At 39.3% G+C, this 15,445-nt stretch overlaps 1 protein-coding gene across 1 annotated transcript in view; it reads left to right on the forward strand.

Annotated features, from left to right (window-relative positions):
- LOC149165112 (anaphase-promoting complex subunit 2-like) overlaps nucleotides 1-15,445 on the forward strand; it is a 93,250-nt gene that overhangs the window by 10,474 nt on the left and 67,331 nt on the right. The window contains exon 3 of the mRNA XM_089432245.1: nucleotides 45-261. Coding sequence (XP_089288371.1) covers nucleotides 45-261 — 217 coding nt within the window. The remainder of the gene's footprint in view (nucleotides 1-44; nucleotides 262-15,445) is intronic.

Here is a 15,445-nt window from a genome sequence, read left to right on the forward strand (position 1 = left end):
TTCTTAAGTGTACACTAAACCATGGACATCTTAGCTTAATGCAGCTAATTGATAACTGGGTTGAAGAAACTATATCTAAGTCTCTGGAAGAGTTGCATAAGGCAAAATATTTGCAGGAGAATTGCCTGGCTATGTTAAAGCATACCTTGCAGTCATCTTTAAGAAATGAAGAAATGAAGGGTCACGACACAAATCTTCCTTCAAGGTATCAGTCAATGGTTTCTGCAGTTCTCCACACTACTCTTCCTCGACACTTTCCAGGTATTTCCACCACCATCAAGTTGCAATCTTTTTGTTCTTGTTTCTTAAAAGCCACAGTTTCTTTTTGAATCTAAATTTTGCTGGCAATATAATTTTGGTATATACCTTGAAATAGGGCAATTATTTCCAATTCTACAGTTTTTCTGACATCAAGTTACCTTGCCTTTTCTTTAAGGCATATTTCTGTGGATTCATGATAAGTTAAAGTCAATATTGAATGCAAGAAATTGCCCCAGTTATTTTCCAACATACATAGGTTCTTGGATCACATTTATGGGAAATCTTTTTTGATAGAACAATTTTGCTTTTATGAGCAGTCAATCACAATGAAGAATTTTTTTTCATAATCATTTCCTAAATTCCTGCTTTACTATGAAATTTGAATGCATGTAAAGTTGCAATTAGTTCAATAATTACTTCTTTGGACAAGCGAAGTCTATTCTTGAGACACTGCCTAATAATATGAAGGATAACTATATGATATAAGAATCATCTATTGATGATCAATCTTCCTGTTTATGTTAGAGCTTGATGATTTGCTTCGCAGTTGCATGTAGTATTGCACTGATGCATATGGAAACAATTGCTTACAGCTGAAAATGCTAGTTGACAAACAGGTCAACCTATTGGTAAAGCAAAGTGTCTTCTTAGCTGTAAGGTTGATTAACTATGATTTGATTCTAAATTGTGATGTGGACTATTTGGGTACAAGGAATTTTAGTAAAAGGTTACGAAAAACCCCAATGTGGGGAAAACCCCAATGGGGGGAAAACCCCAATGTGGGGAAAACCCTTTGACCAAATCTTCTTATTATTATTCAATAGTTCAGCAGAGAGAGAGAGTACATAGATCAAATTTGCTTGCCCAATACATAGTCAAAACAACCCTGTCAAAATCAGTAGTCAACAATAGTCAACTGCATCCCTAAGCAGTCAGCGTTGGTCAAATCAGCACCAAAATGTCCTCCAAGTAGCTCAGTCAACAACAGTCCAATTCGGCCTTCAAGGAGAGTCAAAGTCAGCCCATCACAGTTCGGTCAAACCTAGTCAAAGGAGAGAGAAACACTGCTGTAATTTTCTGCGATCAAATCTAAAGTCAATGCATAAGTCAATGTTGGTCAATTTGTTCAAAACATCTCGATTTCTGTGCCCAACAACTCGGCCTAGAAAAATTGCAATTCTGCCCTGAAAACCGAAGTCCGATTCTCTCAAATTTCGGCCTGTGCTTGTCCTGAAATTTTCGGCCTCCTACTACATGTGTGAAGAAGAAAGAAAGGTTGCCCAAGCTGTACGAACCAATCAAGAGAGGAGAGAGAGATGAATGATGTGTTTTGTGATGTCCAAATGAGGAGAGAGGTATCTCGTATTTATACAATTTGTTGAGGGTGAGGAGACACATCCATTGGGCTTCTTGAGCCTACATTTGATTGAGGTCTGTTGACCACTACTGGTCAACTACCCATGCAGTACACCTCCTTTCTGTTGGCAGAGAAGGGTAGCTCCTGAGCGACATGTCCGTGCCAGCCTACAGTCATCGACAGCTTGATCTTTCCTGTTGTAAACCCAGTCTGCATGTTTGAATTGTAAATAATCTAAGCAGATCAGAGTCATGTATGTAAAGTTGCCTAGGTGGACCTAACTTTCTAATGACGATCTGCGTCCCGGGAGGTTTTTAGTCTCACCGATCCATGGATCGGCAGAGTTTTCCTTCAAACCCGACCCCAAAGCCGGGATGCATTTCGTTATTAGGACTTTAGGAGAATCCTAGCATGTTAATCTGCTAGATTATAGTTGTGTCGCAGATCTGGGTGGTCTATGAGGGTCTATGTTAAAGTGGGTTCGTCCCCTTAAGATGTAAATTGTAAAAGTCATGATGTAATGTGTCTTGAGGGTTGAGAAATGTTTAAATCCCCTCGTGAGTCCTAGGTCCTAGGTCCTAGGGGATGTTTCCAACGGTTTGGTTCAAATGATCCATTTAGAAAATAAATAAAATATAAAAAAAAAAAAAAAAAAATATATATATATATATATATATATATATATATATATAAAATAAAAAATAATAAAAAATTCATAAAACAAAGCAAAAACCCTAAATAATAAAATAATAATATTTTTGTGAACACATGCAAAATATCATTTTTTAAATAAAATCGATGGATGAGATCAAGAGATGTCTTGATCCTCATCAACGGTCGAGATCAGTTCTACATGGATCACCCAAAACTAGCCGTTGGGATCATTTCCTTCTTATAGGGTCTTAGGGGGTCATGTTACAGGTTTATCTGATCTGTGAGTCTGTATTGAAAGCTCTCTTGTAATCTGATTTCTGATTAATAAAAGAAGACTTTGGGGTTCAAACTGGCTGGTGTTACTCTCTGGAGTTGCTGTGAGATGTTTGCTTTTCTGCATATTTCAGTTTTCAGCAGTTAAAATCGCTGGTTTCTCAGAGCATTGTGAGTACAGATATCTTGCTCACGTGCTAGGGTTTGAATGCTGTAGGGTTTCTGAAATAATGGCAGGTATCTCCATTATTTCTTGAAATCTAGCAGCATTTCTTGCCCTCTTTGCTGATGTTTGCTTGAGGTGTGCAGGAAACCTTTAGGTGAAGGGTATTTGTGGGCGTTTGGGGAAGTTCTGGGCTGAACCAGCCGACTCCCACAGGCTGTTCTGTGCAGAGCCCAGCTGATTGTGCCCCGGGTTAATCTTTTAAAGTTTACTTCCTGTTTTGCATGAGAGATTTTCTTATTTTCACAGTAAAGTTCATATTTCTGATAAATTAAAAAGGTTACTGCAATTATTGTTAAAACTAGCTGTCCAGAGCTATAAATTTTTGTGACTTTGGATAAATTTTAAAGGGTTTATTGCAAAATTCTGTGTATCTGCCCAATTTCTTTTTCTGCAGGATACCTGTCATCAGGGTTACAGCCTTTTTCTGATTTTGGCATTCGACAAATTTGTAAACTGATGAACTGGCTTACATCCACCGCTGCATCAACGTGAGGAGTAAACGTGAATGAGGGTGCTTTCTTTCTGGCTAAATCATCCCAGGTATTTCCAAAAAAAACTGCTGCCTTCATTAACCTGCAAGCACATCTCTAAAAAAAAAAAGAAAAAAAAAAAGAAAAGAACAGAGAAATTTTCGAAGCACAATGGAAGCGTGAATGCATACATAACTCAGGTTTTCGATTGGAGTATTTTGTGATTTGATTTCTGGTGAAACGTATTGAGTTATTTCATAAATCCAGGCAAACCACGCTCAGAGGAGACTCAAACGATTTTCTTTTGCACATTTAAATCTTATGCATATTCGAAATTTCGATTTTCAGTTCCCTTCCCGAGCCAGGGCTACGATTTTCATTTAGCTTGGCATTCGATTCATCTCGGATTGTCTTAATATCAGTGTTATGATGGCGTGTTTGGGTGCAAAACGTTTTGAGGTTGTTAGGATTATAGTTCAGCAGTGAACGCGTTTCATCTCTGCGTGCACGGGTCAGGGCTGCCGGTTCCATATCCACGTCTTGCTTGCTGGGCGTAGTCGCTCAGGTAGCCATCTGCGTATCACTAATTTTTTTCCAATCCGCACTTCAAATCGATTTGTCTGCTGTGTCTCCGCCGCGTTTAGCTGGTCCTGTTCAAGGGTTCATATTGTCCGCGTCAATTTTTTTGGCTTGCGTTGGGCTGGGGTCACTATCACCGTTCAGCGTTTTGTCTTGAGCTCTTACGTATCTGCATTTTCACATTTAGACGTAGGTCAATTTTGTTAGTTCAAAGTTGTGTTTTATTTTTATTTTTTTTTAGTTTTCAACATAAAAGAAAAAATATAAAACATGCGTTTCATTGTTTAGGTTTTAGAATTAAATTTGATTTCATCTTTTTTTTTAAATTTTAATTTAATTTCTTTAGTTTAGTTTAGAATTTTTTAGAGTTTATTTTATTTAAATTTTCACATAGTTTTAGATTTTCGTAATTTATATTGTTGTAGTTTTCTTTTAGTTAATGTTTTAGATTTTTTTTTTGGGGTTTTGGATTTTAGATAAATAAAAAAAAAATAATAATAAAAAGGAAATTTTAGGCTTCAGTCTTAGTTTTAAATTTTTATGTAGTCTAGTTTTAAAATTAACTTAGTTTTTTTTTTTTTTTAGAATTTTAATTTTTAGATTTTTAATAAAAAAAAAAGAAAAAAATAAAAAAATAAATAAATAAAAATTTGAAAAAATAATTTTTTTTTTTGTGGAGAATTTCTTTTACCTCATTCAGTCGTTTATCATTGCATATCTTTTAAGCTGAGATCTGAATTGAAATAAGTATCTGGTGTCTCTGTTATTCAAAGCAATTTATTTCTCTCAGTTTGCCGGATATCATTATTCGAGGAACTTGGTGGTTTTTACTGGATATTTAAAGCATCGTTCTATTTGTCTGATAATAAATGATTGTTGTCCGTGGCTCATATTCTTAGATCATTCAGCTAATAATCATTTAGATCTTGTAAGGCACTGGTCTGCTTCGTTTCATCAAATCATTTTTGTGCTTGCCTCAATCGTGTATCTCGTCTCCCAACCCAACTGCTTGGCAGTTGGCCTCCATCTTTCCTCAGGGACTACCCCCCTTAGCCGTGGGAGACAGGCTTAAACGGAGAGACCAGGGATCAGAGTGACAGCCCCCGGTCTGAGCGTTGTCGTGTCATTTTGCGCGACAACAAGGTCAACCTTGACAATTTGTGCATGGGAGAGAATAAATTCAAAATCCACTTTTGCTTATTAGAATGAGATATTCTTTGTATTAAAATTGGACCCCTCGAAAAGAGGAATCCAATGTAATAATCATCTCCATCATATGAGCTGTCCTAAGGTGGAATTTGGCCCTAGTTGCCAATTTTATCACTCCCTCTCAACTAGGGAGAATTCCACCTGCCAATCCATCTGTCATCATGTCATCCTGTCATCATGTGCCATCTCTGTTATCACTGCTCCGCTTTGCTGAACCATGAAGTAATAATGAAGAAGAAATGATAGAGAGTGAGTCACAAGACCTTACCACTCTTCACTGCCAAAAGTCAGTCTTGGATTCCAGATCAAGTTGTTGAACACCATGCATCCTAGTCATAGGGAGTACGACAATACACGATGCGTCCATCGATAGTGCTATGGTCCCTAACCACTTTTCCCAACTCATTGGCTAGATGAGAGGTGCTTCCCATGAGTCCCAGACTCCATGGGTAGGATGTGTGTTGGGGCATCGACAGGAGAAGGTGAACCACTCATCCTGCTCATACGCCAAGAAAAGGTGAACCACTCATCCTGTGCATATGTCAATCGCAGGGGAAGGTGAACCACTCACCCCATAAACATGTCAACCAGCATGGGGAATCACAAGGGAAGGTGAACCGCTTACCCTGTATCTAGCGCACCACTAGGGGAAGGTGAACCACTCACCCTATGGTCGCTGATAACTCCAAGAAGTACCCCAAGCCCCCAGGAGCTTCCAGAGCTCAGGGTCCAACTCATACAGGACCCTCATAGGAGGGTCGTTCCATGACTCCAAGTCTCTCTCGGAAGGTTAAGAATTTGACCTTCTCCAAAGGCTTTGTGAGAATGTCTGCGACCTACTCATTCGTCTTGATGTGTTGGAGCCTTATTGCTCCCCGTTGTACCATATCCCGGATAAAGTGGTACCTGATATCAATGTGCTTAGAGAGGTCGTGGAACATGAGATTCTCTGATAGGCGAATCCCACTTTGGTTGTCGCAAAAGATCAAAGTGGTATCTAGCATGTGCTCAAATAGCTCACTGAAGAGCTTCCTCAACCAAACAACTTCACAACAAGCCATACTCGTAGCAATGTATTCGGCCTCGACAATGCTTAAAGCAACCGATTTCTGCTTCCTGCTCATCCAAGATATTGAAGCAGACCCCAAAGAGAAGCAGCACCCAGACGTGCTCTTACAATCCACCACACTGCTAACCCAATCAACATCTAAATATCCATGTAGCCTCAAGTTCCTAGCAGTGTATCTCAATCCATAGTGGATTGTGCCTCGGAGATATCTCAAGAGATTCTTAGCAACAATCCAATGAATGTGATGAGGCTCGACCATACATAAATTGACTCAATGTATTCACAATGAAGCATATGTCAAGATGGGAGTTCACCAAGAACATTGGGGTCCCCACAAGTTGACGATAATCCGGGCCCAGCAACACTTCCAGATAGCTTCTTGAAGTTGAGTTCCATCGGAGTAGATACAGACTTGCAATCCACCATCCCACATCCCTCAAGCAGCTTCACAATGTATTTTCCTTGAGAAAGGAAAATCTCACCTGGCTTTTGCCAGACCTCTAGTCTTAGGATGCATTAGTCCTAGGTCCTTCATCTCGAACTCAGAAGCCAACTCCATCTTGCATTGATGAATAAGAGGGTCATCACCTATCAGAAGAGATCATCCACATAAAGGACCAGAATTAGAGGCTTGTCCTTTTCAACCTTGAAGTATAGGTTCAGGTCAGCATCGCTTCTTGTAAATCCTCTCATACCAAGCCCTAAGGGCTTGCTTCAACCCATAGAGGGCTTTCTTCAACCTACATGCATGTGTCTTTCAATCTTGAACTTCGAACCCCTCGAGTTGTTCTACATAGATTTCCTCTTTAAGTGAGCGATGCAAGAAATCAATTTTGACATCGATCTGGTGTAGGCTCCATCCTTGTGAGGCAATAAGGGCTATGATCAAACGAATGGTGGTATATTGGGCAATTGGTGTGAATATCTCATCATAGTCTACTCCTTCCTTTTGAGAGAAGCCTTGAGCAACGAATCTAGTCTTGAACTTTTCAACACTTCCATCAACTCCATGTTTGATCTTGTAGAGCCATTTTGAAGTGACCACTGACTTGTCCTTGGGTCTAGGAACCACATCCCAGACATCATTCTTCATGATCGACTCATACTCCTCGTTCATTACATCCTTCCAAACTTAGTGTTTCATGGCTTCTTCGAATGTACAAGGATCATATTGTACAATGATGCTCATGGTAGTAAAGTACCCTTGGTACCTTTTCGACTTCTTGCTTTCACGAATTGTCCCCCTTGGTGCAATACGTTTCTCAACATTTTCAAGAGTATCTTTGAGCCACAAAGGTCTTTTTCTTGAAGTAGAGGGCTCACAAGGAGGTGGATCAATGGGATCCATCAGACCTTTTGTGAAGATTCCGTAAACTGGAATCCCTACTGCAACAACTGATGATATTACTCCTATTTGTTAAATTCCTTTAAACAAATTACTTGCAGTTTCCTACGGCAAATATCGTAATACATACACTGCAACCTTCACTTAATTAAATATTATGCGGAAACAAGAGACTGAGCAAGAAAGAAAATACAACACAATTGACACCGTTATTTTTGGACAAATGTCCCTGGAAAAACCCAATGCGGGAAAACCGATGCAACAATTTTGAGGGTTTTATATTATTAAGCAATAGTTTCTGAATACAACTTTGGATGCCCTCACGACAATCCAGTTATAGAGAAATACAACTGACAGAGAAGAATTGTGAGATTACCTCACTCTACCCGGCAAATCCCGGCAGCTGAATCAATTGTGCTCGACTACAACTACGCTGCCCTTGTGCAGCAATTGAGTGGGCTTGTGTGGAGCTTTCTGAGGTTCTGCGTCAGCTCAATTGGGAAACGTCTTGCCTTTTGGAGCAGTTTCCAGCCCCCCCAGCTTAGAAATGTCAGCTCCTCTACAAAACTCGGACTTTTGCGTGGGTGACTGTGCTGCCTCTGTGTGAGCCCTTCTGGCTCAGCGTCAGGCTCTACGTGGGCCCTTTTGGCTTAGTGTCAACCCCTCTGGTGTCTCTTTGCCTCTCTCTGCTAGGTATCCTGGGATCTGGAGAAGATACACCAACCCAACTATCACTGGCCCTCAACTGCAAGAAATCTACTCGATCAAAATTTCCTCCTGAGAACTTCTCACTTTAGAAATTTGATCTCTTAATCTATCGGTGTGTCTTTCTAAATGACCCTCAAGCTTCCTTAAATAATCTTCTCGTTGACATTCAACAACCCAGATTAAAAGCTAATCAATGGCTAAAATCATTTTAGCTTGATCCTCGTCTTCTTCTAGAAGTTACACCCACAATTAGATTAATACCCATTAATATTTTTAATTTCCTAAGTTTAGACTAAGGGTCCCATCAAAATATATTAATTAATTTACTAAAACTGTTTTTGGGTTGAATTTCCCAAAACGCTTTCTGGGTTCTTTGGAATACATGTGCCCAAGCCTCCCTGCAAAATTTGAGGCCTAGAGTACATCCAATGCTATCCCAAATCAACACCTTCCACATTGGGCATCAAGTCATCAGACAGAGGTTCATCCTGCTTTCCTGCATCATCATCATCATTGATCTTCCTAGGGATAGGAAGATTTTCGACTTTCAGAAGGGCAAAATCTTCCTCGAAAGTGACATCATGACTTATTTCCATTTTCCTTTGGCTAGACACATAGATTCTATATGCCTTCAAAGTTTCACTGTAGCCCATAAACTTTCCTTTCTTCCCAGATGCATCTAGCTTGTTTCTTTTCTCTGTTGGCACATGAAAATATACGGGACAACCAAAAATTCTAAAATGAGAAACATCAGGTTTCTTACCAGTGAATACTTGTTCGGGTGTCTTGAAGTCCAATGCTTGATGTGGGCATCTGTTTTGATTCTTTGAACATACACAACTGTGTTGGCAACTTTTCCCCATAAGAACTTTGGTAGGCCTTGGTCATGAAGCATGGCACGAGTGGCTTCTATGATAGTTCGATTCTTCCTTTCGGCAACTCCATTTTGCTCAGGAATATATGTAGTAGTGGTATCCCTCTTGATCCCAGCGTCTCTGCAATAGTCAATGAATTCATTTGACTCATATTCGGTCCCATTTTCGATCCTCAATACTGATATTTTTCCCTGTTTGGTTCTCGACAAGGCTTTGAAAGAGCGACACCGTTTGAACACTTCATCCTTCTTCTTTAAGAAATAGATCCATGTTTGCGAGAGAAGTCATCCACTGTAGTACAAATATCCACCCAAAGATGTCACAGACAACATACTTGATAGATCAGAATGGACCAATTGAAGAATATCAGTAGTTTGACTTTGACTTGAGGGGAATGGTCCCCTTGTATGTTTTCCGGCTGCGTGTCATGTCCCCATTTTTATTCTTCTTCATAGTACAACCAGGGTGGATTTCCAGGGTAGGGGATGGCCAGTTCATTGGAGAAGGTTATGTCATCAGGGGCCTTGATGGAGTTTTGAGGAGTTTTTATGGGATTTGATGGCATTCGCTTGGCATATTCCATCATTTGCACAGTTTGCCTTTTGTTTCGTCGCATTCCGACAACTTTCAAAAATCAGCGTTATTATTGGGCATAACTTAATTAATTCGAGGTGGCATTCCGGGGAGATTAATTGATGGAACACCTTAGTGTAATAGCTCGTTGGAACCAGAACGAGAAGATCTATAGGATGGGATGTTGAGAAGAGACTTCCAGTGGCCAAAGAGAGTATGGTGGGCGATTTTCCATTTTCCTTAGTTAAAAATGACTTTAATTAGTTATTTAATTAAGGAAAAATAACTAATTAGAGAAAAAGGGCCAAAAGTGACTTAAGTGAAATAAAATAAAATTAAAAGGTCACTTGATAAAGTCAATGGAGGAGCTTCTAGAATAATAATAAAATAATAAAATAAGATGCTTCTAGAGGCTTGGGGATCTATCCATGAGATCTATAAAAGAGGAGGAGAAGGTCATTTGGAAACATCTTGGATCTTGGATTTGTGTATTGTTTTTGTGGAGAGGTTTGACAACCCGGTTCTCTACTTCAGCAGTAGCCCCAGGACGGAAACCCTCGGGTGATTCAGTGAGAGTGGGCGAGCACCCATCTATTCCCTTGGTGAATCCATTCAGGGTTCACAGGTTGCAATGTATTGCTTTTCAGTTCGTTTTGGAGGCCGATTTGCGACATTATCGTGGATCTATTTAAGGTCTGTTTATCTCAGCGATATTGGTTGTATGTGCCTATAAACCCCAGTTTATCTAATATAATAAAGCTGAGGATTTCTTGTTTAGTGTGTTATGGGATTGCATTGTTCTACTGGCTTAAATTTTACGTGGCAATATTCTGTTTATGAATAGAATTTTTATCTAAAAAAAATTTGAGTTAGAATTTGAAGAAATTTTTTGCTTGTTCCAAATTTATTTCATTTGAAACATTACACTGCGCAACCTTGACACACACCTTCATGATCTAAGTTGAATTCGGGCATGCCTGTGACCATCTTCCTTACATCAGGTAAGGCTTTCTAATGAAGGTGAACAAATCTTCGGTGCCATAATTCAGATTGAAGAGAAGTATCGCAAGTCATTTCTCCCAATGGACTTCCTCTAACCTGATAGAGACCTTCAACCCTGAATCTAAGAGTGAATGCATCTCTCGGGTTCCTTTTCCAAACACAAACCTTCCCATCAATGAATGTCACCTTGAAACCTTTATCTTCCATCACAGAAATAGAGACTAGGTTCTTTTTTAGATTAGGTACATACAACACTTCTTGTAAATGAAGGGTTTGACTTTGATTTAAGTGAAGAGTAACATACCCAATTCCTTTCATGGAATAAGTGGCATTATCCCCAAGTATAATCTCCATATTTGTTTTCTTTTCAATCAAGTTTGAGAGAGCCTCTTTGTATCCAACGAAGTGCTTTGAGGCACCTCTATCAATCACCCAATGATCCAATGTATCCGGAGGAGAGGTGGTGGTGAGGGCAGAAATAAGATAAAATTCTTTATGAATAGAATTTTTATCTAAAGAAATTTTGAGTCAGAATTTGAAGAAAATTTGCTTGTTCCAAATTTATTTCATTTGAAACATTACACTGCGCAACCTTGACACACACCTTCATGATCTAAGTTGAATTCGGGCATGCCTGTGACCATCTTCCTTACATCAGGTAAGGCTTTGTAATGAAGGTGAACAAATCTTCGGTGCCATAATTCAGATTGAAGAGAAGTATCGCAAGTCATTGCTCCCAATGGACTTCCTCCAACCTGATAGAGACCTTCAACCCTGAATCCAAGAGTGAATGCATCTCTCGAGTTCCTTTGCCAAACACGAACCTTCCCATCAATGAATGTCACCTTGAAACCTTTATCTTCCATCACAGAAATAGAGACTAGGTTCTTTTTCAGATCAGGTACATACAACACTTCTTGTAAATGAAGGGTTTGACTTTGATTTAAGTGAAGAGTAACAGACCCAATTCCTTTCATGGGATAAGTGGCATTATCCCCAAGTATAATCTCCATATTTGTCTTCTTTTCAATCAAGTTTGAGAGAGCCTCTTTGTATCCAGTGAAGTGCCTTGAGGCACCTCTATCAATCACCCAATGATCCAATGTATCTGGAGGAGAGGCGGTGGTGAGGGCAGAATCAAGATAAAATTCTTTTTGCTTTTCACCAACATTAACTTCTTCATACTTGAAGTTTCTCGACTTCTTGGGAGGATGACCTTTTCCATTTCGAGCAGCGAGAGCATTCCTCTTTCCTTTGTGGTTGAAGCTGTTGTTCCTTTGATTGCCATTGCCTTTGAAGTTGTTATGGTTGTCATAATCTCTTGGAGTATCCTTCTTGTGAGGACACTCTCTAGCAAAGTGGCCAAACTTGTTACAATTGAAGCATCTTCCTTTTCTTCCTTCTTTGAACCCTGGCTTGAACCCTTGACCTTGTCTTCTTGGACCAACATTGTTCTTCCTCTTAGCATGAGCGGAGAAGGCGATAGGATTGTTTTTATTTGAGGGCTTGTCTCTTTCCATCATCCTTATTTCTTTTTGAGTGCATCTAGCCAATAATTCATTAGATCCTGGAATCTTGTCATTGTTTTGGATGGTAGTGTTAAACACATCCTATTCTCTTCTAAGGCCTCCAAGTGCAATAACAGTGAGCTCCCCATCACCAATGACTTCTCCAATAGATAGGAAATCATTCTTGATTTCGGTAATCCTCATGAAGTAGGATTGAATGTATTCTCCTCTATCCAGCTTGATGTCTTTCAACTTGTTCTTGAGGAAGAGAACTTGATTCGCATTATTTACTTTGAACATCCCAACCATCTTGTCATACATCTCTTTAGGTGTTTCCAAATTAGAAATATAGGCAACCGAAGGCTTGTGAATAGAATCAACAATAATTATTTTAGCACCTTTCTTGTACTTTGTTTGTGCAGCTGCGGATGCATTTGAAGGAGGCTCCACTACTCTTCCTTTGACATAGTCCATGGCATCATTTTCTTCCAATGTCAAATCTAGAGACATCTTCCATGCATGATAGTCGGATTTGTCCTTAAGCTTGTCCTCGGATTTGAAGTAGGATGTAGTCGTCATTGGGACTAGTTCCAAGTTCTTGTCCAACAACTTCCCTTGGTGATTGCTTTTCCTCACTCTTGCTTGGGCTTTGTCTTCACTTGGGCTCCGATACCATGTTAATTTTAGATAACAATGGTATGTTCTATGCTTTAGCACAATTTACTTCAATGTTCCTTATGAGCCCAATGACAGTTTCCAATTTTTTCCAGTAGCAATCACATTAACTTAAACACATTGACAATAAATGCAGATAGAACATAAAGCCAAGACAAGAGGACACAAGATTTTGCAAATGCCAGGGAAAAACCCCAATGTGGGGAAACCCTTTGATCAAATCTTCTTATTATTATTCAATAGTTTAGCAGAGAGAGAGTACATAGATCAAATTTACTTGCCCAATACATAGTCAAAACAACCCTGTCAAAATCAGCAGTCAACAACAGTCAACAGAAGCCATAATTAGAAAGTCAATGCTGGTCAAATCAACTCTAAAACGTCTTCCAAGCAGCTTGATCAACAACAGTCCTATTCGACCTTCAAGGAGAGTCAAAGTCAGCCCAAAACAGTTCGTTCAAACCTAGTAAAAGGAGAGAGAAACACTACTATAATTTTCTGCGGTCAAATTTGAAGTCAATGCATAAGTCAACGTTGGTTAAACTACTCAAAACATCTCGATTTCTGTGCCCAACAACTCGACCTAGGAAAATCAGAATTTTGCCTTGAAAACCAAAGTCTGATTCTCTGAAATTTCGGCCTATCCTTGTCCTGAAATTTTCGGTCTTCCTACCACACGTGCGAAGAAGAGAGAGAGGTTGCCCAAGTTGTATGAACCAATCAAGAGAGGAGAGAGAGATGAATGATGTGTTTTGTGATGTCCAAATGAGGAGAGAGGTCAATCCTATTTATACAATTTGTTGAGGGTGATGAGACACTTCCATTAGGCTTCTTGAGCCTACATTTGACTGAGGCCGACCTTGACAATTTGTTCATGAAAGAGAATAAATTCAAAATTCCACTTCTGCTTGTCAGAATGAAATGACTTTATATCAAAATTGGACCTCTTGAAAAGAGAAATCCAATGCAATAATCATCTCCATCATATGAGCTGTCCTAAGGTGGAATTTGGCCCTAGTTGCCAATTTTAACAATTGCGCAAGTTTAGAAGACTAAGCATTATCAATAATGAAGACTGCTACCATTATGTTCATGGATTGTATATCACCTAGCAAGACAATCAAGTCATATGTTGATGATGAAACATCTTCAATAAGCTTATTTGCAACAATTTTCTCCTTTCTGAAGACACTTATTTTTAGTGTCTCTTCTATTTAAGCAACCACCACATCTACATTAGCTCTCCCCAACTTTATTACTTCTTCCAATGCAATCTTGAGGTGTTCTCCCCCTGAGATGGTGCTGCTCTAACATTGTTATAAATAATATTCTTCATTTCTTTCATAAGCAGCGCCCCTGAGACTAGTTTGACTTCACTTTATCATAAAAGTGACAGGTTGCTCTTTTTTCTTCTTCCATGCTTGAGTGGTCTGCCTTCTTTTGTCTACATTTCTATTTGATCAGTGTTCCACGGGGACTCGCCCCCTCCCCTAGGGGTCTAGTTTCCTCGCTCCCTCGCGCTCCGGGGACTTGGGGACGAGTAGGGGACGTTTCCCCACGCTCCCAAAATGGAAGAAACTCGGGGGGGCGTGCCAGGGAAACGTTTCCCTTCCCTGAGGGGACGTTTCCCCACGCTCCCAAAAAAATGGCCTTGCTTATAGTTTATGATTTAATAGACCTAAAGTGGTACAAAGCTACTCATGTTCTATATGGGGATAACGTCTTGTGCTGCCTTTTGGTTTCAACAAGCGTTATTTTAGAGGGTCAGTATCATGGAAATTTGCTGGACCATATAGCATGTACATGAATTTTCCCTTTTAAAACTTCTCATTTTTTTCTCAAGTGATGGCTGGATTACAGTGGGGAGATAACTGGAGTGACAGGCAAAGAATATGAGACATTCAGTTTGTGTTTTTAATTTGCATGACATTTGACATACAAACTATGGAAGCAGCACCTATGTCATGTGGGAAATAATTGGGTGGACTATAGACTAACATGCGTTTACTACAAGCATGAAAAAATACTATGGGCAACAAGAAATCTCAGGAACTGTCGTTATATATGAATTTATACAGTTACAAAATTTACATAGAGCACGGTGGCTCAGCTTGAATTCTCAGGTCTGAAAATTATTTTCACCCCTGAAATACACTGCTAGTTTGAAGTTTGAACTGCATGGCATTGCTCTAATAAGGTAGACAAATTATCCATGCCATCGTTGGTCACCCAAGTTGGTTCGCAGATGGTCATCCTGCAGTCAATGTCATTTGATAGTAAACTGTCAGAAACTCTTTCATGTGATATTTTCATCTCTCCTGGAACTAAAACTCTTCTTTCAGCATATGGTGTACTGTCTATATTATATATAATATAACAAACTTTCTAGCTGTTGGATCCAATACAGCTGGACAACCCATTGTAGTTGCCCCTTCTACTGCCAATGCAGTGTTCCTGATCTGTTCATTTACCTTTTCACAGAATTCAGTGGCTACCTTATCAAGCTGAAGCTCTCCCTCTGTCTGACCAAAATCTAAATTAGAATTTGACCAAGCTGAATTAGAATTTTAAATTTATTATTTTATATGATATTATAAATTTGGATAATGTCAAATGATATTCATATCAATGATCATGCTTTGCAGCTTTTCAATTCAAACC

This window comes from Pinus tabuliformis, chromosome 5_1 (assembly GCF_031772625.1).
Source record: "Pinus tabuliformis cultivar Carrire ecotype Pingquan chromosome 5_1, CPIR1, whole genome shotgun sequence".
Taxonomy (NCBI): Eukaryota; Viridiplantae; Streptophyta; class Pinopsida; order Pinales; family Pinaceae; genus Pinus; species Pinus tabuliformis.